At 36.9% G+C, this 23,184-nt stretch overlaps 2 protein-coding genes across 4 annotated transcripts; both read right to left on the bottom strand.

Moving 5' to 3' along the window:
* Positions 1–826: 826 nt before the first annotated feature.
* Positions 827–23,092, bottom strand: LOC131526955 (bromo adjacent homology domain-containing 1 protein). 3 transcript variants are annotated; one of them, XM_058755696.1, is made up of 7 exons: positions 22,981–23,092; positions 8,589–9,815; positions 6,364–6,686; positions 5,398–5,557; positions 4,869–4,948; positions 4,239–4,330; positions 827–2,118 (listed from the first exon to the last, which is right to left on the bottom strand). In XM_058755696.1, the coding sequence occupies exons 1-7, from the start codon at positions 23,078–23,080 to the stop codon at positions 1,932–1,934; spliced, it is 2,169 nt and encodes a 722-aa protein (XP_058611679.1). In that variant the 5' UTR covers positions 23,081–23,092; the 3' UTR covers positions 827–1,931. The 3 variants fall into 3 exon arrangements, with proteins under 3 accessions (XP_058611679.1, XP_058611681.1, XP_058611680.1); XM_058755698.1 differs by lacking the exon at positions 22,981–23,092 and adding an exon at positions 12,144–12,163; XM_058755697.1 differs by lacking the exon at positions 22,981–23,092 and adding an exon at positions 11,829–12,082.
* Positions 19,685–21,631, bottom strand: LOC131526959 (uncharacterized). The gene is given in 2 exon segments (XM_058755710.1): positions 19,685–20,516; positions 20,519–21,631. Coding segments are annotated over 2 exon segments (915 nt in total). The 5' UTR covers positions 20,898–21,631; the 3' UTR covers positions 19,685–19,980.
* Positions 23,093–23,184: the final 92 nt, after the last annotated feature.

A 23,184-nucleotide genomic window follows, 5' to 3' on the forward strand; every position in this document is an offset into this window, starting at 1 on the left:
GTTTCTACTGGTCCAAATTCATCTGGATCTTCTAGACTGTATTTCGACTGCAATTCATATATTTCGCATCTAAACACATCTATGTTAAGGTGCTACTAAACAGGTGAAAAACTATATTAAATACAAATAATGAAATGCAACTAACCATATAATGGTGTCTAGATTAACAAAATGAAGAGTTATTAACTTCATGAAGGAGGAGAAACTCGAAGCACACGTTTAGTTGTTGATGTCAATCAAACGCTAGAGTATTTCATACTGTAATAAACTCAATATTTGTCCTTCATCTGTTCAGAAACTCTCACTTTGGGAATGTCTTTGATTTAGAAAATGAAGCTGATTTGAGCTCTGCATCTAAAAACATCATGTTAAATTTGTGGCAAAGCCAAAAATGACCAGGAATGTAATAGTGCAATTTCTCCAGGGGACACTAGAAGCGCCGGTTCATCAAATAAATATTAAAATATATTTGTGCATTCTAGAGGATCTGATTCTAAAAGTTAATTTCATACATATAAAACATAGATCTCCTTACAAATCACCTCGGCTGTTCGATTCATTGATTAGTTGGTCGTGTTTAAGCGTGAATGTTTTGTGATTCTCACCGTCCTTTGGTTCGTTTGGTCAGATTTCAGAGAAAGAGGCTAAATTAATCATTTACAATAGTTACAAGACATAAGGCGAAAGTTTGAGCGTGAGCTTCGATCTGACGACTGATAATCAGAGCAGAATGAAGACAAACGCATGAAGAACATCAGCTGAGCATCACACAAACACGCCCTTAAAGGGACAGTTCACCCAAAAATCACATGACAGGATAGAAAAATACTGTGGAAGTCAATGGCTGCCATCAAGTGTTTGCTTGCAACATTCTTCAAAGCATCTTCTTTTGTGCTTAACAGCAGAAAGAAACTCTTAAGGCCGTTCACACCAAAAACGGTAACGATAACTATACACTGAAAAAAAAAAATTAACTGGTGTGAACAAATTTCACTAATAAATTTTACAAGTAATTATAAAGAAACAGCAAGTGACACATTGAATTAAAATGACATTTAGGAGTAAAAAGACTGAAAGTGTATTTTCTCGTACTGCAATAATCGGTCTTATTTATAACTTCAAAAAAATCATATTTATAAGTTCAATCAGCGGATGTTATTGTTTTGTTTGTTATAAGCGCGTGCTGCAGTTTTGCTCAAACTCTTTAAAGCCTGATGGACTCTGATTCTGAATGTTTTTATTGTTTATCATTTAGACGATATGTGACCCTGGAGCACAAAAACAGTCCATTTTTTGAAATCGAGATTTGAATAAATCATCTTTCCATTGATGTATGGTTTGTTAGGATCGGACAATATTTGTAAATCTGGAATCTGAGGGTGCAAAAAAATCTAAATATTGAGAAAATCACCTTTAAAGTTGTTCAAATGAAGTTCTTAGCAATGCATATTACTAATCAAACATGAAGTTTTGATATATTTACGGTAGGAAACGTACTAAATATCTTCATGGAACATGATCTTAATATCCTAATGATTTTTGGCATAAAAGAAAAATGGATAATTTTGACCGATATTGCTACAAATATACCTGTGCTGCTTTTGTGCTGCAGGGTCACATGTTGTTTATCTGTGTTTCATAGCTGTGGTTGGAACTCAATATTTTCATAAAATTACAGCGATTGTAGTTATCATTATTTCGTCATTAGTGTGAACGGACCTTTGATCTGGACCTCCTGGTCTGGATCTGTGGTCTAGTCTTGGTCTGCATTAAACCAGTGGAGATATTTTATGAAAGCATTCTGGATCCTTCAGAGATTCTCCCATCATCCCTCAGCAGTGTGACAGTCCAGTGTACGTGACAGAGAATCGAACGCAGCCGGCAAACCTTCAGCGAGCCGATGAGCTGAAGGCAGATCCACAGACGCAGCTTCACTGCGGGTTCTTGAGGATGCGTCCGAAGCGGAAGTCGTAGACGTGTCGACACAGATACACCAGCCGCGGATCCACGCCGTCAGGAACCACGCGGTGGGCGGGGCCAGCGCTGTCGGAGGGGCGGGGCATCAGCGGGGCGTGGTCGGACACGCCCTCCGAGCGCCGCTTCACCAAGGCACAAAATCTGCAACATCACATGCTACAGTCAAGCCACGTCACCTTCATTCACACCGCCGTCTGAGATCAGTCTTTTAAGAGAGTCTCTTCTGCTCACCAAGGCTGTATTTATTCAATCAAAACAATCTTATTGAAATTTCTAATATTGGTATCCTATTTTAATATGTGTTAAACTGTAATGTATTTCTGTGATGCGCAGCTGTATTTTCAGCATCATTACTGCAGTCTTCAGCGTCACATGATCTTCAGAAATCATTCTAATATGCTGATTTATTATGAGTGTTGTGCTGCTTCATATTGTTTTTTTTGGAACATGATACTTTTTTCTTTGATTCTTTGATGAATACAAAGTTAAAAAGAGCAGCATTTGTTCAAAATACAAATGTTTTCTAACATTATAAGTCTTTACTATGACTTCTATTCATTTAACACATTCCTCCTGAATAAAAGTATTAATTACTTAAATTACTGATCCCAAACTTTTGAATAGCATTGTATATTGCAACACAAAATTTCTTTTTTTAAATAAATGCTGTTCTTTTTAACTTTTTATTAATCAGAGAATCCTAAAAAAATATCACAGGTCCCAAAAAACAATATGATTAACAACATTGATTATAAATCAGCATATTATTATGATTTCTGAAGATCATGTGACGCTGAAGACTGCAGTAATGATGCTGAAAATACAGCTGCGCATCACAGAAATACATTACAGTTTAAAGTATATTCACATAGAAAACTGTTATTTTAAATTGCAATAATATTTCACAAAATAACTGTTTTTTTCTGTATTTTTGATCAAATAGATGCAGTCTTGATGAGCAGAAGAAACTTCTTTAAAAACATTATAAATCTTACTGATCCCAAACTTTTGAGCGGCAGTGTGTGTACAGATTGTGTCAAAGCAGCTTTACACCGGATCGGCTAATCATGAGCCCAACATCCAGCAGGAAAACATTCAATCTACCCGAGGGAAGACGTCACTACTGCAAGTTAAACAGAGAGAAAATATACATAAAAAAAAAAAAGACTTCTATGTAATTCTTAAACTGGAGCTCATCACTGAAGCAGAAATCCAAGCACCAGAAGCAGCCCACGCTCTCAAAGCTGTCTAGTTTAGGCTAATTTAATCATTCATAGGCAATAAAATTTGAGTTAAAAAATGTGCCATTGTTTAAAAAATGCTTTATTGACTGACGTTCTGATAAGTTGTTATGCTTTCAAATGTCATGTCGTTTGTATGCATGTGATTTCACAGTATTTCACCTCCTAAATCACCACCTGTGCAGGTCTGATGGTACTCAGGCCCATGACATATTTTGTGTACATTAAAATTATTTTTAGAATAACTGTACATAAATAGGTTAAGCAAAACAAATGTGATTATTTACCAGAAAAACAAAAATGTAAAACTTTTTAACTGCAGGCAGACACACATTATGGTACAGTACACATATGCTGAGCGTCCTTTATTCTGTCCCTTATTTAAAGAATCACAATTGTCCTTTATTTTCCATTTCTGAAGTTAATTGGCAACCCTAATGATGACGTAATTATCTTTTCACACCCCCGACAGCGGAATCTTTCTCAAAAAAAAAAAAAAAGTCAGTTGTTGGAGATGAGCAAGCAAAAAATAAAGTGTAAAATGTAAAGTGCATAAAGTCACGCTTGATGATGATCTTTGGTAATGAAGAAAGTTTCATCTAAAATGAGCATTATATCAGGCTCCTGTGGTTAGGTTCAGTCATTTTACTCTAACGGCAACATATAGGTCCTTTTCTTTGCAATTAAAGTGAATAATAAAAATGCTAATTTTAGATGAAAATGTCAGACGGCACTTAAAGGCGTTCGCATCTGAACTCTTCAAATGTTCTTTGCTCGTTTCTGTAGCTGCTTTTTGAATAACTGAGGAATAATTAGTAACTTACAATGTTCGTATAAAATTGATATCATGTTAAATACAAATTCAGTCATATTAAATACATTAGGCTGCTTTTAGCCGCACGCTGGAGTGGGTTCACTTTCCAGCAATTAAATAAATAATAAATTAGCAGGATAATCTGGTGTATCGGGATCTGATAACAGGATGATATGAGATGATACGTCACGAGGAACGGCGCTCACCTACAGTACTGTGCTAGCGGCAGGACATAGCACCGGTCCTCGATGCAGGCCACGCTGTTCTCATCCTGATGACGCGAGGCGAAGATCTCGTTCTGAAAGAAGACACAGGGACTGCATCTCTCGGGAACATCAAAACTTCAAAACTTCATTTTTCAGTAATATGCATCGCTAAAGACTTCATTTGGGCAACTTTCTCAATATTTAGATTGTTTTTGCACACTCAGATTCCAGATTTTCAAATAGTTGCATATCAGCCAAATATTACATCAATGCAAAGCTTATTTATTCAGCTTTCAGATGATGAATAAATCTCAATTTTTTTATAATAAAAACAAACAGGTGAACACAGGCCAGATGAGAAAATGTAACAAAAGTAACAATGCATTACTTTCCATAAAAAGTAACTAAGTAATGCAATTAGTAACTTTTTTAGGGAGTAATGCAATCTCATCTATCACTAACCCTGCGCATAAGCAGCAGTAATAAAAATTATTATTATTATAATTTATTCATATAAAATTATTGCTATTTAGTTAGTTTTGATTGCTTCTATTGTCATCATTTGTAAGTCGCTTTGGATAAAAGCTTCTGCTAAATGAATAAGTGTAAATGTAATAAGCATTGGCTCACCTCGCAGTGCATGCTGGGATCTCTGCCGCCCTGCGTGTGCTCCGGACGATAGTACCAGAACAAACTCATCATCAGCTCTCCTGAAACAACACGGATCAGATCAGATCTCATTCATTAAGATTAAACACGAACGTGTCATTCCGGCCCAAAAAAACACAAAACAATAACACTTTGTCTCATGAGATTTATGCAAAGCATGCTGGGAACTGCACAGATTCGCTTCAGTCTGTGGTGTGAAAAGATCACATTTAAAGCAATTAAAGAAAAAACACTGAAACAAAACATGCTCAGGTGTCCGAATCATTTTGGGTATATTATTATTTTGCTCTCCTCACTTACACAAATGAACTATAGTGTCCTGCAGCCACTAGTTAAAAAATATCAACAATTCTATCTGCTGTCCGAATGATTTCTGGTTTGTCTGTACGCATCATCATCACATGAACGAACTGGTGAACCGTTTTTTGAACCAGTTCTTTGAAACCAGAACCAGTTTGCAGAAAAGAACCGGACTTCACATCTTTTTCACCTGTTCTGGGGTCTTCCCACAGAGCGGAGATCTTAGCCACGTACGGCAGGGATTTCTTGCGGGGTCCGGACCGTAAGAGCACCGTGTCTCGCACCCGGATCACCTCTCCGTCCCGCTCCACTCCTTCATAACACTGACGAAGAACCGTCTCGTCATCGCCCTGCAGAACCACATTACAGCTCAGACACAGCATCCACTTTAGACTTGAGATTTAGACTCAACTTTACCGTCATCGTGCAGAGTATGAAATGCAGTTAGCGTCGAACCAGAAGTGCACATAACGAAGTATATAAAGGAATATAAAATATGTGTATATACATTAAGCTTTATGACATATAGTGCAGGTTATGAGGTAGAAGGGCAGAGGCCAGCTCAATGCAAATGACTGTAAATACAGCATAAGGTGCATTATACAGTGTGGTATGTAAACAGCATGTGTGTCCCTGCAGCACAGAAGCAGTCATAAGCAGCAGCTATATCTGCAGCAATAGCCAACAACACATTGTATGGGTCAAAATTATCCATTTCTCTTTTATGCCAAAAATCATTAGGATATTAAGATCATGTTCCATGAAGATATTTAGTAAGTTTCCTACCGTAAATGTATCAAAACTTCATTTTTGATTAGTAATATGCATTGCTAAGAACTTCATTTGAACAACTTTAAAGGAGATTTTCTCAATATTTAGATTTTTTTGCACCCTCAGATTCCAGATTTACAAATATTGTCCGATCCTAACAAACCATACATCAATGGAAAGATTATTTATTCAGCTTTTTACTCTTATGACTGGTTTTGTGGTCCAGGGTCACATACAGTATGTTTATATATGGCCAATGACCATAACAAACGGACATATGGCATCAGGAGGTGGAAACGTGCAGAATAACAGAGGGAATAATAAGAGCGTTGTGAGTGTGGAGTGGAGACGGTTATTGTACAGATCTGCTCAAGGATTCACTCACCGCTATAAACACCTCCTTCTCGGTGGGGACGCCGACTGGACGCCATCCGTTCGTGGCCTGTCTCCGGCTCTTCTTCTTCTGATGTTTGGCACTTGCTGCGGGTTGTTTCTGGGATGATCTGCTGTGGCCCATAGTGAGCGAGCCGTTGGATGGCTTGGTGTTTTGAGGGCATTCTTTGCCCATCTTCAGCCTGACCTCTGCCTGCCTGCGGTCAGACAGAAGATGCGGGACGACCGGAGAGGCCGGGGTCACTCGGGGCATGCTGGGACATCCGGAGAGCGGCAGGGCCGGGGGAACGAGGAGCGTGCGACTGTGCTCGTCTTCTAAAACAGCACAATCAAACACACCGTCATGAGCACTAGGGGTGTAACGCTACATAAATACACACACCTCGATTTTAAACTCAAGTTTCGGTACAAAAAAATAAAATAGATTTTTTTTTACTGAAACAATGGCTTTGTCTTTAAATTAAAAGTCTAGCTGCAGTTTATGGTGTTGTTGAAATGCTTCCATTTTTTAATGCAAAATAATGCACATTTTAGTCAGAATTGCAACAAAAAGACTCACTTGCTGTCAGGATGCACCTTCATGCAAAATGGAAACTTGCATTAATTTCTAACATTTAAAGATAAGGATTACGCCATAAGATGCAAGTTATGCGCAGAGGAGAACATGTCTCAAGCAGTGCTGGAGCAAGTTAATGTTAAAAGTAATGCATTACAATATTGCGTTATTCCCTAAAAAAGTAACTAATTACATTACTTAGTAACTTTTTACGGAAAGTTATGCATTATGTTACTTTTGAGTTACTTTTTAAATCTGGGCAGGGCTGAAAGGATAATTACGACATCATGTGGTTTAAGTCTCACTGCTGGAGCAAGATAGCGATGTACTATTTCTAACAAAAATTCACCAAGATATTTAAACTCTACCTCTACAAAATGACCAATAAAGAATGCCAATCGTGTCTTTTTTTAATGTTTCTATGTAAGTTCTGTAAATTGAATTGCTACATATTGTAGCATTTGGTATTCAATGGTATTTTGTACATGGAACTTAGGCTTATTGTATATAAAAATAAAAATAAATCATTAATTTCACCAAATTACCATCAATACAGACGCTTCATCCTTCAACTCGGAAACTCAAGGCTTAAAGAAAGTTCAGTTTCCGAATCATAATTACAACTTTATTTTGGCGTTGATGTGCGTTCAAGTTGTAAATACAATCTTTCCGACAAGACAAAGTAAAAATATAAATAACTAATTTTTGAAAATTTGCTCATTGTGACTCATTTTGCCAGCGCAGGTCACAAATGTAACACAAAAGTAGTGTAACGCATTACTTTCTATAAAAAGTAACTAAAGTAATGCAATATTGTAATCAGTGTTGGGGAGTACCTAGTTACATGTAATGGAATTCGTAATTTAATTACAAAATAAATGTAACTATAAACTGTTACAGTTACTGAGAAAAAAAAAAGTGTCATTAAGTTAGTTACTTTTGAAAATGCTAATGATTACAAAGAGGGTTACATCTGAATATTTTCACACACAAACAGATTTAATTGAGTTCTTTCCCAAATTTCATTGACTGCTTTAAAATAGAGTTTAGGACACAGAATAGAACACATAACTCTTTTAATTCCTATTTGGGTTCATGTTTATGCTTTATTTTTTTAAGATGAACTGTTTTTTCTCCAAGGTATTGTTAGATGCCAGTGTTTTCTGTCATAACTATGCAAAGATTTGATTTCAGAAACAGCATCATAGCTATTAAACTATTTCTTGTTATGATTTTAAATCTGTATTAACCTCAGAACGATCTCAAAGTAAAAAGAGGAGCTAAAGTCTGATTTTGTGGAGGCTGTGCTTTAAAATGAAACTATTACAATCTTAATTAAAGTCAGGAAGGATTTTGAGAAGTCTGACAGTAATCAGTGCTGAGTTCTAGAAGGTTATTCCTGCCTGCTTTAAATGATTCAAAATAATTAACAGTTGAAAACATTAATTTAGTAAAGAAATTAAAAAGGAATCAAATGTAATACTTCACTAAAGTAATTGAAATAGTTACACTACTTGTTACATTTTAGATAGAGTAACTTGTAACCTGTTACATTTCCAGAGTAACCTTCTCAACACTGATTGTGTTCACAGCAGAAATCACTCAAGCGTGTCTCGTGGTGTTACGCCGGTGATATCCTGCAACAGCACCGTCAGCGTCACCTGTTTTAATGGGCCGGCTGCAGCTGGAGAAGGAGCAGGTCCGGCCGGCGCTGAAGGCGAATCCTCCGACCCGACAGGCCTCGTGGCAGCAGGGCGAGCCGACCGCGCCGCAGAAGGCCGGGTGTGGGATCCGGCTCAGACCGGCCGGCCCGGGGCGAGCGATGTGGACGTAGTAGCTGGAGCAGCAGGGGTCAGCGCACAGAACCAGGCACTCGTGCTTGACCCGGTGCTCCTCGCCGAGGAAGAGCGCCACATACTCCGGCGCACAGCAGAAACACGGACCCAGCTCCGCTTCCACCGGCTCCTCCTTCACCAGACGGTATCCCAGCATGCTCTGGTATCCGGGTTTACTCAAGCGGTGGCTCTCCGGAGTCCGTTTGGACTCCAAGCTCCTGCTTTTGCACACTTCGCAGGCTCCTTCCGGTTCCGGCTGCGTCCAGTTGTGTTTCTTGGACTTCTGCTGGGCTTTGGGTTTGACCGTCTTGCTCTCAGATTTGATCCTGTGCTTGTTTGCGGTTGAGCTGGTGAGCTTCAGCAGCGCGGCGGCGTTGAGTCCAGCTAAGCGGCGCGGAGCGGGAGCGTACAAGCTCGCCCCGTCTCCATCCGTCTTGGGGTTTTGGCACGTCTCGGACTTTCTGGCTCTTTTGGAGCAGGTTTGCTCTGATCCATCAGCGTGTTTCTTGGAGAGTTTGGCACTTGGCAACCCGTCGGGTTTCTCGAGCAGAAGGCTGTTGAGCGCCTCGGCGTTGAGCGAGGCTAGTCTACGCTTGCGTGGCTCCTGAGCTGAAGGTTTATCGAAGGATTCGGGGCGTTTCTCCCTGGTTTTCTTTGCTTTCTTGTGGGGTTTTGGTGTCTTTTTGTTGGGATCCACTTCACTCGTCTTGGTCTCGTTATCTAGGCGAGTGAGCAGAACGTGACAACTCAAGGCCTCGCTTCTTCCTCGTAACGGGTAGAGCTTCCGATGGCGCTCGCTCGTAGCATCGGACTTTCCTTTCTTAGTCTTCCTTTCATCCATTTTCATTGAACGCTTTGCCAAACATTGACTCTGCTTGGCTTTCTTTGCCATGTCTTTCTTGGCCTTGCCTTCTCGCAGTGATTGCGCAGGCCAGGCTCCGCCCACTGTTTCACCATGTGACCAGCCCTCTACGTGGCCCCGCCCCTCGCTGCGATACTGGCCGATGGAAGTGTTTTTCCGAGCATGGGTCATCACATGCTTCCTGAGGAGAGCTATGGGACAGAGAGGATCTCAAGTTATTATTCCAACGCTCATGAACAAGAGACAAATCACTGCTTTTAGTAAGAACTGGGTTTCTGCAGGTTTTAAGACTTTTAAGACCATGGAAATCAAATTTAAGGAATGAACTGAACAGAACACAATACGTCAATATGGTCTCTAAATAAATGTCTTGTGTTAGTAACACTTCAAAGTTATAAAGTAGGCTTGAATACCTCTGATCTCAACCACTTAACATAGAAATAACTGCGAAAAAGTGATGTTCTTCAAGTATCTAAACATCCTTATATCAAGATGCATTTACTGGAGATGCAAAGTGAAGATATGAAGTTTTTTTTTCTGAGAAACAGATCAAATATTAAGTGAGTTTATGATTAAAACAAGAACAAATATCTGCCAACGGGCTCAGAAATAAACAAACTTTTATTTAAAAGGAAAACGAGTTATATTTGCAGGTATTTGTTCTTGTTTTAATCATAAACTCATTTAATATTTGTTAAATTTCTCAGAAAACTAGACTCATCTTCACTTTGCATCTCCAGTAAATGTGTCTTGATTTAAGGATGTTTAGATGTTTGTTCTGGAAAACAAGACAAAACACTGAAAATACTTTCTGATATGAGTAACGATGTCTAGTTGAGCTTCTATAGTTCACCAGCGTCTGTTCACTTTTACTGCATAAACCACTGAAAACATGCTGTATGTGTTTCTAACAGCATGAAGGTGAAAGAATAATCACAGATGCTGAATTTGGAAGCAAACACTCGTATACTACTCTCACTATTTTTGCCATATGTTTCTATGGCAGTAGCATAAAGCTCAGAATTCAACAAGAATATGAATTTGTGTAGGTGTCTCAATCCATGAAACAACAGTCCTTGAGCAACCTTTATACGTGTCCCTGCAGCACAGAAGCAGTCATAAGCAGCAGGTATATTTGTAGCAATAGCCAACAATACATTGTATGAGTCAAAATTATACATTTTTTTGATTGCAGCGGCTAGAGTCCTTACCAGGTCAAGAAAATATGATCATATTTACCCCAATTTTACATTCTCTGCACTAGCTCCCTATTAAGTTCCGTATCAGTTACAAAATATTATTACTTGCCTATAAGGCCTATACAAATAAACTTGAATTGAATTGAAAAATTGAACTGAATTTTTATTTTATGCCAAAAATCATTAGGATATTAAGTAAAGATCATGTTCCAAGAAGATATTTTGTATAAAAAAAAAAATAAAAAAAAAATAAAAAAAAAACCTTGCCTAAATGTCCTACCGTAAATGTATCAAAACTTCATTTTTGATTAGTAATATGCATTGCTAAGAACTTCATCTGAACAACTTTAAAGGTGATTTTCTCAATATTTAGATTTTTGTGCACCCTCAGATTCCAGATTTACAAATATTGTCCGATCCTAACAAACCATACATCAGCGGAAAGATGATTTATTCAGCTCTCAGATGATGCATGCATCGCTATTTCAAAAGATGGACCCTATGACTGGTTTTGTGGTCCAGGGTCACAAATACTCTTCGAACCTGCAGCCCTTCAGATACACAGATCTTCACCCTTTAACTGAACTGCAGAAACACTGGAATGTGATCAGCAACACGCGGCGTGAATCCTGACGTCACGCACGTAAGCGCGAGCGGAGGGCATTTAAAGTTCGACGCCGAACCTGCCGTGAGTTGTTACCGTTACGCTCGTGACGTCACGCCGCGTATTAGTTCGTGACGCCGTCGCGGTGTTTGTTGTTTATTAGAACGCGAGAGGCCTGACGCCCTCCTTCAGCAGAAATAACGCCCTTCCTCAACAACAGCAGCAGCAGCAGCGTCGGTGGCGTTAAAACACGAGCTCTGCTGCGCGCTATCAAGTTATGGCTCGCGTCATCGCGACGCAGTTAAAGCGCCCTTCATTTGCATGCGCACATCAAACGCGTTCGCGGAGCGCGCGATTAAACGCGAGAGATTAAACGCGTGTTTATGTGCGCGAACACTCACCAGTTCAACGCGCGGTGAAGCGTCGCGGTCTCGCGGCTGTTTGCTCGTCTAATGCTGCTGTTTCTCTTCCTGCTTCTGCGCTGAACTTCATGCGAACCAATAACACACACACATGCTGGTCCTCCTCATCCAATCAGGAGACCACGCTCATCGGCATTACAATATGCATCATATTCGGCGTCAAAATGTCAATAATTGGCAGCGGAGCACGCGTTATAACGCGCGCACGCTTTGGGGCTCCAGCGTCGCGATAGATGATAAAAACATCCGCGACATGCGACACACACAGAGAGCGTCTGAACACCTGAAACACACCTCGAGATCATTGCTCTGTCTTTCTGAAGTAATCAGCAGTGCTGGGGAGTAACTAGTTACATGTAACGGAATTACGTAATTTAATTACAAAATAAATGTAATTGTAATTAGTTACAGTTACTGAGAAAAAATGTGTAATTAAATTACAGTTACTTTTGAAAATGTTAATGATTACAAAGGGGGTTACATCTGAATTTTTTCACACAAACACACACACACACACACACACACACACACACACACACACACACACACACACATACACACACAGATTTAATTGACTTCTTTCATAAATTGCATTGACTGCTCTAAAATGAAACACCAGTGTTAGAATAGGACACATGCTTATTCGATAACTGTTTTATTTCCTATTTGGGTTTATGCATATGCCCAGATAGCACACGTACGTCTGTAAGATGTCAGTTTTGCATACATTCTAAATCATAAACATCTTAAAGACATCTAATAGACGTCTGTTTGACATCTAAAAGGACACGTCCTATAGACGTATTGCAGATGAGCAAACACTCTAAAAAATACGTCTTGCAGACGTCAAATATACGTCTCCGAGATGTACGTGTGCTATCAGGGCATGCTTTATTTTTTAAGATTAATAGTTTTTTTCCAAGGTATTGTTAGATGCCAGTGTTTTCTGTCATAACTATGCAAACAGTTGATTTCAAAACCAGTATCATAGATATTAAACTATTTCTTGTTATGATTTTAAATCTGTATTTAACCTCAGAACGGTCTCAAAGTAAATAAGATCTGATTTTGTGGTGGCTGTGCTTTAAATTAAATTATTACATGGCTCTGTGGAATGCTTGATTCTGATTGGTCAGTCGTGACATTCTAAGGTATGTTATTCCTCGATAACATCTGGTAACAGCTAATAACACAGACTCATCCGGGTAACTATACGCTTGCTAGGAACAGTTTTTGTGGAAGCTTTGCGTTTGGTTAGCTAGTTAAATATTAAAACTCAATTTAATATTATATATACAATTTGTGTTCAAATATTTCAACTCAGATCAGTGTTTCATGTCTAATTATTGACTTTTGTGGCAAGCAGCCGTGTAATAAGCGGGATAATGTACATTCAGTCAGTTGTTATCGCAAAATAAAGATGTACATTATTCCTTACTTATTATAATCTTAATTCAAGTGATGAAGGATTTTGAAAGTGTGACAGTAATCAGTGTTGAGTACTGTGAGCTTAACCCTGTCTGGTTGAAATGTTTGAAAATGATTAACAGTTGAAAATATTAGAAATTTAGAAAAGTAATCAAATGTAATGTTACATTACTTTAATAAAGTAATTTAAAAGTTACACTACTTATTACATTTTAAATAGAGTAACTTGTAATCTCCAATTTCCAAAGCAACCTTCCCAACACTGGTAATCAGGCACTTTTAAACGTGAATATCATTGCATTAGATAACAAAAATATACAAGCTAAACCCTGTTTTTGCTTTTATAAAATAAAAGTTGCTGCTTCCTTTACTATAATGTAATTTATGACATATATGCACAATATCAAAGATGATATTGCCATATACAGTGCCCTCCACTAATATCAGCACCCTTGGTAAATATGAGCTGAGAAAATAAATCTGCATCTTTTGATCTTTTATTAAAATAAATTCACAAAAATTGTAACCTATGGTTGAAGTAAAACAATTTAAAGTGGGGAGAAAGCGTCATGATGAAATAAATGTTTTTATCAATGCACGTTGGCCACAATTCTCATATTTACCAAGGGCACTGTATTTACCTATACGCAAATATATAATTTTCACAAATGTTCATTCTCTGAAGTTTATAACATATAAAATCATCTTCTTCTTTTTTTTTTATGTATATGTTAGTAGCTATGATATTTTTATATACAGTATATGCTAACAATATACATTTTATATATGGAACTTTATTAAAAATCAGTATAAGTATTTATATAGTATTATATATAAATATAGTATTTTTTAAATATTTTTGTAAATACATGTCTATCTTTTATAATTACTAATATAATATCAACATGTATTGATGGATTTTACAACAAATTTCGTATCACTTGCACGCGAAAAGTAGTGTGCTGCAGTATGAATACTGCTGGCTTTTGGCAAATATCTAAAATAAATATAAAGCTGCTTTGAAGAAAAGCATCAAGTGTGTAACTTCTGGACAGATGTTGGGTGTTTTGTTACGGTCTCTTCTCTGGGTTCTTCTGCTCTCCGTCGCTCCTTCAGTGTTAATCTGTGGGATTTTGTAAGAACAGCAAACGTTCTCAGAATGTTCTCTCAAAGTTATGAACAAACGCTCGTCCAAAAACATTACTTGAATGCTTGTTTAAAGTTATCTTATCTTTAATAATCTTTAAAAATGCTATTTATACATTGTTCATAAAACTTCTGAAATGTTTTATTTTGACGTTCAACTAACGTTTTTTAAATGTTACTGCTTATTTCAGAACATTCAGAGAACATTCGAAAGTAACGTTCCCATAACATTTGAAAAATGGAATGTTTCCTTAACATTTATATAGCTAAGATAAATGTTTCTAAAACCTTTAAAAAACTTTCAGAGAATATTCATAAATAATATTTTCGTAACGAAAATATTTTCATATACAAAATTTGTTGGCGTGCGTATGATATGCAGTTTTCGCGTGCGTGTGATACGAAATTTGTTGGCGTGCGTATGATACGTAGTTTTCGCATGCAAGTGATACGAAATTTGTTGGCGTGCGTATGATACGTAGTTTTCGCGTGCGTGTGATACGAAATTTGTTGGCGTGCGTATGATACGTAGTTTTCGCGTGCAAGTGATACGAAATTTGTTGGCGTGCGTATGATACGTAGTTTTCGCGTGCAAGTGATACGAAATTTGTTGGCGTGCGTATGATAAGTAGTTTTCGCGTGCATGTGATACTTAAATTTGTTGGCGTGCGTGATGATACGTAGTTTTCGCGTGCAAGTGATACGAAATTTGTTGGCGTGCGTATGATACGTAGTTTTCGCGTGCAAGTGATACGAAATTTGTTGGCGTGCGTATGATACGTAGTTTTCGCGTGCCAGTGATGCGAAATTTGTTGGCGTGCGTGATGATACGTGGTTTTCGCGTGCCAGTGATGCGAATTTGTTGGCGTGCGTGATGATACGCAGTTTTCGCGTGCCAGTGATGCGAAATTTGTTGGCGCATGCGTTTGATACGTAGTTTTGCGTGCAAGTGATACTGAAATTTGTTGGCGTGCGTGATGATACGTAGTTTTGCGTGCATGTGATACAAAATTTGTTGGCGTGCGTGTGATACGAAATTTGTTGCCGTGCTTGATACGTAGTTTTTGCGTGCAGTGATACGAAATTTGTTGCCATGCGTTTGATACGTAGTTTTTGCGTGCCAGTGATACGAAATTTGTTGGCGTGCGTATGATACGTAGTTTTTGCGTGCATGTGATACGAAATTTGTTGGCGTGCGTTTGATACGTAGTTTTTGCGTGCAAGTGATACGAAATTTGTTGGCGGCGTATGATACGTAGTTTTTGCGTGCATGTGATACTAAATTTGTTGGCGCATGCGTTTGATACGTAGTTTTGCGTGCATGTGATCTAAATTTGTTGCCATGCGTTTGATACGTAGTTTTTGCGTGCAAGTGATGCGAAATTTGTTGGCGTGCGTATGATACGCAGTTTTTGCGTGCAAGTGATACGAAATTTGTTGCCGTGCGTTTGATACGTAGTTTTCGCGTGCAAATGATACGAAATTTGTTGGCGTGCGTATGATACGTAGTTTTGCGTGCATGTGATACGAAATTTGTTGGCGTGCGTATGATACGCAGTTTTTGCGTGCAAGTGATACGAAATTTGTTGGCGTGCGTATGATACGCAGTTTTCGCGTGCAAATGATACGAAATTTGTTGGCGTGCGTATGATGCGTAGTTTTTGCGTGCATGTGATACGAAATTTGTTGGCGTGCGTATGATACGCAGTTTTTGCATACATATGCTACACATCTACCCCACAACCCTAATCCTACCCATTGCGTAGCATATACACGCCAAAGTGAATTTTTGCGTATCAATACCACGAGTTTTTGTTTTTATTTGGCATACTATTTATACGCACTTTCATGAGATCGGGTTGCTTTGACAGAATGGATGATGATGTTTTTATAAAAACAACAAGAACCCTATACAGTAACTCCTGAGAAGACTGAAGATAAAGCAGCCTGATGAAGCGACTCTTCCAGGTGTCTGCTTGTGAAACTGGCTCAGATGACGTAGATGTGTTGTATGTTTTAAGATACAACTGTTTAAGGTCACACTGCAACCACAGCAGTCACTCAGATCTCCAGATATGACTGTAAGAACAGAAAATCAATGTTCACACTTTCACTTTCAATCAGAGAGCAGATCTGCACTTACTAAAGACTAAAAGACACTTTGTGCACCAACTCAAAAACATGTTTACATACGGCCAACAATAAAGCTTTAGAACAGAAAGAAGCGACTCCAAATGAAAGGCTCTGAGCATTGTTTATTGCTTAATCTGAGAAACAACGAAAGATGGATAACGCTTAATTTTTATGCTATTTAAAGTAATATTATTATTCAGTAATATTTTAGAAGTGAAACATTTTATCCATCAGAAGTATTTGGACATTTGAGTCACACTTCAAAACACCTGAATCTCTGTAATCAAACACTCTTAAAAATCAATTTCAAAAGAGCGTTTTGCAGTGATGCCTTAGCAGAAGCATTTCTGATTCCCAAAGAAATCTTTCAGTTAGGGCTGGGCGATAAAACCATAACGATAATTATCGCGATTTCCTTGATAAAACGATAACAAGAGTTCAATAAATGTTCGTTATAATGCGGCAAAAGGAAACAACGCTAGTCGTTTAAATTAATTTTCACCATATAAAAATGAGGTTGCTACAATTTTTACAGTTGTTACTGATTTTGATCAATAACATGAACAAAAATTTAGATCTGCATGCTAACTCAAGCTACTTTCAAATGTGCATTCCTGAGAGAGAAAAAAGTAATATTATTATTAATATTATCAGGCAACACAAACCTGTTTCTTTATTTGAAACAATATCACTCAGAACAAGCAGAAACTAAGAAATTATTTTTTTCTATTAAGATATTTATTTTGTTAAGGAAAATTAAGCAAAAATCTGGCTTCAAACTTGAAAGAAATAAAGATTTAACATTAATCGTGATAATTATCGATATCGGCTGATCGTGATCATTTTTTTGGCCGTATCGCACAGCCCTACTTTCAGGTTTTTTTATTTTATTTTGTAATGTGAACAACATTAATTATGTAAAGAACCTTTTTCCATATAAAGAGCCTTATCTGAAATGGAAAGAATCTATAGATGTTAAAGATTATTCAAGAAACCATCAATGCTAATGAAGAACCTTTATTTTAAGATAGCATAACTCTTTTAATGTACAGAGAGTCATTCTCAGGACTTTCTATAATTCATTTGTTGAAAGTATCCTGTCCTTTTCCTTTATTTGTTGGTTCATCATCCTCTATAAAGAACAAAAATGGTTTGCAAGGTATTTTTAATATGTGCTCCAAAATTATGGGTGTTTAGTTGATTTAGCAGTTTTTTCTCCCATATTTTGCATGTATTTAATGTATTTTGAGTATTTGTATGTGTGTGTTAAGTGTTGGTTGTATATCAGTCTGAACTAATTGCCCCGAGGGGATTAATAAAGCTCTAAACTACACTAAACATCACCATCACATGCTCTAAACAGGAATAAAAACTCATGTTAACAAATGTTTTGATCGAACTGCTTTACTTATTAAATATGAAGCATATGAAAAACACAAGGGCAATAAATGACGAGACCATTTTCATTTTTGGTTGAATTATTCTTTAAAAAACAGTAACTAATAAAAAGGAAATAAAACTAACTATTTAAAATGAAAAATATAAAAATCTAATTAAAACTAATTAAAATCTAATTAAAAAATTAAAAATCTAATTAAAAAATCTATTATAATTACAAAAATTATAATAGAATTTCTCAAAGACACTAAAATAAATAAATAAATTATAATATTTAAATGTTACATAAGTTTAATTTGGATATTTTATATTAACTAAAAGTAAAGGATATAAACTTTTATGTTATTGTTTTGTATACAAAGGTCACAGTTCTCTAAATAAATAAATAAATATATATATAAAATTCTTATAATCAGACTTCTGAAACTAGTAATCTAATTAGAAGCTTTGCTAATGTAGCGCTTCATGTTGAACAGGTTGTTGTTGGCGATTCCTGCGGTGTACTATAAAATTATGTAACCTAAAAATTAACTATACAGACATTTTTAAAAAACAGTAACTAATAAAAATGACAAAAAACTCAACAAAATTATAAAACTAACTGTAATTAAAATGAAAAATAAATATAAAAATCTAACTCAAAATATTGACAAAAATTATAATCGTATAATATAATATAATATAATATAATATAATATAATATAATATAATATAATATAATATAATATAATATAATAAAAATATATTATTTAAATGTTGGAGAATTTAATTTGTATATTTTATATTAAACAAAGTAAAGGATAATATTTATTTAGAACATGCATTGTGTTGCAGCTTTATTTTAACCTTTTGTGTTGTTATTTCATACAAATGTCACAACTCTCAAAAAAAATAAAATCATTTTTTTATACTAAACGTACTATAAATATAAATGAATGAATTAGTGCTGTCAAACGATTAATCGCGATTAATCACATCCAAAATAAACGTTTTTGTTTACATACTAGTGTGTGTACTGTGTTTATTTATTATGTATATATAAATACACACACATACTGTATATATTTTGAAAATATTTACATGTATATGTAAGGGATAATCAACGGCTAGCTGTGCATTAAACGATCTGAATGCAGGACGTGGAGGTGAAGAACCGCCCGACGCGCAGCGGAGTGCATTCAGATCGTTTAATGCACAGCTAGCCGTTGATTATCCCGTTTATGTCACGGTCATTTCCCAGCATTCACATATTAAAGATGTTAATAATATTTGCGCTGCAATATTTGACCGGAACGATAAAAATGACGGTTATTTTCGTCTGTATTACTATTCAACTGTAACTGTATGTTACTATGGTTACCAATGTTTATAGGAAGCCATTAATATCGAACGTGATTAAACTGACCTGGAACCACCTGTGCGGTTCAACACCTGCCAGCCAATCAGAATCCAGTATTCAGACAGACCATGGCATAAAATTACATAACCTAACAATTAACTAAACACAGACATTTTTTTTAAAAACAGTAAAATACAATTTTGTTTACAATATATATGTATGTGTACTGTACATATTTATTATGTATAATATAAATACACACACATACTGCATATATTTTGAAAATATTTACATCTATATACATTTATATATTTATATTCTTAATATTTTATATGATAAAATATATGTTTGTATTTATATATACAAAATAAATATACTCAGTACACAAACATATATTATGCAAACAAAACCTTTTATTTTGGATGCGATTAATCGTTTCACAGCACTAGACAAAACACAACAAAATTACTAAAACTAACAGTAATGAAAAATAAATTCAAAATATTAACGAAAACGATAATAGTATCTCAACCATACTAAAATAACCAAAATAATATTATCTAAATGTTAGAGAACTTTAATTTGGATATTTTATACTAACCTAAAAGTAAAGGATACTTTTATCTTACTGTTTTGCATTCAAAGGTCACAGTTCTCCAAAAAATCACAACTTCTGAAACTAGTAATCTAATTAGAAGCTGTACTAATGAAGCGCTTGATGTTGAACAGGTTGTTGCCGAATCCATAGATGTACGGGCTGACCGCGGTGTAAAAGGTGGTGATGAAGAACTCCGTCTCTGACCACAGAGGGAAGGAGTCCTGGTCAAAGGCCAGGTGAAGGATCAGATAGACGGTCCAGTTGAGCTGGAACAGCGTCATGGCCATCAGGATGGACAGCGTGCTGCGCTGGAAAGATGATCTCCGGGGCCGCTGCTGGGTCGTCACAGTGCTCGGGGCCTGCTGGGCCCTGACCCTTTTCTGCTGGACGACTAAAATCCTGACGATCATGGTGCTCGTTAGCGTGACGATCAGCAGCGGGAGAAGGTTGCACACCAGAATGAAGGAGTACTTGTAAACGCGGTTGAGAATCGGGCATCTGGTTAACGAGCACTGGAAGAAATCGACCGGACAGCCCAGAGACGAGGAGTTCGGGTGACTCCAGTCCAGGTTAATGAGGAGCGTGGGCAAGCTGAAGAGAAGAGCCACCGCGCCGCAGAACACCGAAGAACCACGGCCGAGCGCAGGCCGTCCATGAAGACGGGAAGGTTGACCCGCGTCTGGACGTCTCGCAGCTTCTGATAGCGGTAGATGCTGATGAGGACCGTGAAGAGGATGCTGGAGATCTCCCCGAAGATGGTGAGGAACTTCAGGCCTCTGCAGCTCCAGACGCTTATCCTGCGAGACGAGCGCAAGAGCAAGATGTCGTAGATGTCCACGATCACGATCTCCTCCAGATTAGCCACGGAGAGCCCGAGGAGAAAGATCTCGAAGGACTTGAGGCGAGGCGTTTGAAGGATGGAGACGATCAGGATCGTGTTTCCTACGCCGCCGAGGACGGAGATGAAGATCCTCAGAGCCTGAAGCTCCAGGTAAGCGCCCTCCATCGATGCGTTCTGAAGCAGATCTGGAGACGTTTGTGCTCCAGCGGATCGAAGTGTGATGTCACTGCTTCTCTCTTAATTAATGAGAAGCTGGAGAAGGTGGGGACCGGTGTAATTGATGCCTTAGAGCTTTGGTGTCCTTCATCTCGTGACGAGCTGGAGCTCAGGCTTAATTTCTCCATGGAGTTTGGCCTCGCATCTTCATCACGGACTTGATGTTTGACAATAAACACGGGCTTCCGAGCAGAGCAGCTTTCATTATTTTTAATTAAAAACATTTAGCTGCGTCACACATTTGTGTGACAGGTAGAATAATATCATTAACAGATCTGTCTCTCACTCAATCAAAAGTAAGAACATCTTTATCTAAAAAAGTTATTATTAGAACACCTGACAGATCTGAAAATATTCACCTTTTTTTTTGCTTCCAAAACATGATTTTAATAACGTTCATGAAACATGCAGATGGTTGCTTGCTCGGAACACAACAAATATCAGATGAAGTGAGTCGTACTGTTTTTATACACTTTGAACTTTAATATTTGGTATGTTCACCTTTAGCAGTGATTACAGCAGCACATCTCTCTGTCAAAACATGACCCTGCAGCACAGAAGCAGTCATAAGCAGCAGCTATATTTGTAGCACAATACATTGTATGGCTCAAAATTATACATTTTACTTTCATGCCAAAAATCATTAGGATATTAAGATCATGTTCCATGAAGATATTCTGTAAATTTCCTACCGTAAATATATCAAAACTTCATGTTTGATTAGTAATATGCATTGCTCAGAACTTCATTTGAACAACTTTAAAGGTGATTTTCTCAATATTTAGATTTTTTTGCTCCCTCAGATTCCAGATTTACAAATATTGTCCGATCCTAACAAACCATACATCAATGGAAAGATGATTTATTTTTTATATTTAAAAATGGACTCTTATGACTGGTTCTGTGCTCCAGGGTCACATGTCTCCTGAGAACTTCAACACTAATGTATCCCATCATGCCTTCTTCTGCAACTCAAGCCAAAGGCTTTCCTTTAAACGTACAATAGATCTGTCCAGTTTATTTTCCAGCTCGCCCCAAATTGCTCGATACACTGCAAAAAATTATATTCTTGCATAGTATTTTTTGTCTTGTTTTAGTATAAATATAAACGATCTTGCATCAAGATGCATTTACGTCTTGTTAAGTCTTGTTTTCTAAAAACATTATCACAAAAATATCTGCCAATAGGCTGGGATTCAAAGACTAAACAAGATTATCAGTTGTGCACTAAAACAGTACAGTACTTCACAGTCAAACACATTTTATATTGAAATAATGAAGATTTCTGTGATTTAAAATTTTTTTTCTTCTGCTCACCAAGGCTGCATTTATTTGATCAAAAATACAGTGATATATTATAAAACAGCTGTTTTCTATGTGAATATGTGTTAAACTGTATTTTATTCCTGTGATCAAAGCTGTATCTTCAGTGTCACATGATCTTCAGAAATCATTCTAATATTCTGCTCAAGAAACACTTCTGATTATTAGCAATGTTGAATAAAAATCTTAATTATACTTTTGACTGGTTGTGTATTTTCCATCTTAATTATCACAATCGTGGTTATATCTTCATATACAATGATTCTCTGCCCACCCCAGCAAATATGACTTCAAATAATTATGATTCTAGTCATCCAGAAATATTACCACATACTCCTTCTAGACAAATTTACAATTTCTCAGTAAAATATTAATAGTTATGATAACTTGGTATTAGTTACCACTGTCATCAAAATAAGACATTAAACCCAATGACACACAAAAGATGCTATATTAATGATTTATAACATTACTATCATCAGACTATCAGTAATCTGCTTTGGTCAAGATCATAAACTTGAGCTTTACTATTTATACCTTGATTATTTATACAGTAAAAGTTACATTTAGACATTTAGCAGATTTAGCTTTTATCCAAAGTGACAAATGCGGACAATAGAAGCAATCAAAATCAACAAAAGAGCAACAAAACAAGTCAGAAAGAGTTAAAGTTAGTAATTTCTCAGTGAATGATTGACAGGAATCTTACCTGAGGACGTTTTTAACCATGTTTTGTTGATATTATCAAACTGAGTCATCTGATTAAACTGGATTAATATTTTATAGACACAAAACACCACAGAATTCATCAAATCTGTCTTCTTCTTCTTAAACGTTTTTTTTTTTGTCATCAAATCGATATCATGCTTACGTCTGACCGCCGTTTTCCCTCCAAGAGATGACATCACTTCCG

Source organism: Onychostoma macrolepis, chromosome 20, assembly GCF_012432095.1.
Source record: "Onychostoma macrolepis isolate SWU-2019 chromosome 20, ASM1243209v1, whole genome shotgun sequence".
Taxonomy (NCBI): domain Eukaryota; kingdom Metazoa; phylum Chordata; class Actinopteri; order Cypriniformes; family Cyprinidae; genus Onychostoma; species Onychostoma macrolepis.

Excerpts from the sequence above, each read along its gene's own strand:
- LOC131526955 (XM_058755696.1), bottom strand. The coding sequence starts at position 23,080 with ATGAATTCTGTGGTGTTTTGTGTCTATAAAATATTAATCCAGTTTAAT. Across the intron at positions 4,331-4,868 it reads ATCCCAGCATGCACTGCGAG|AACGAGATCTTCGCCTCGCG; the intron begins GTGAGCCAATGC and ends GTCTTCTTTCAG. Across the intron at positions 2,119-4,238 it reads CCGCTAGCACAGTACTGTAG|ATTTTGTGCCTTGGTGAAGC; the intron begins GTGAGCGCCGTT and ends GTGATGTTGCAG.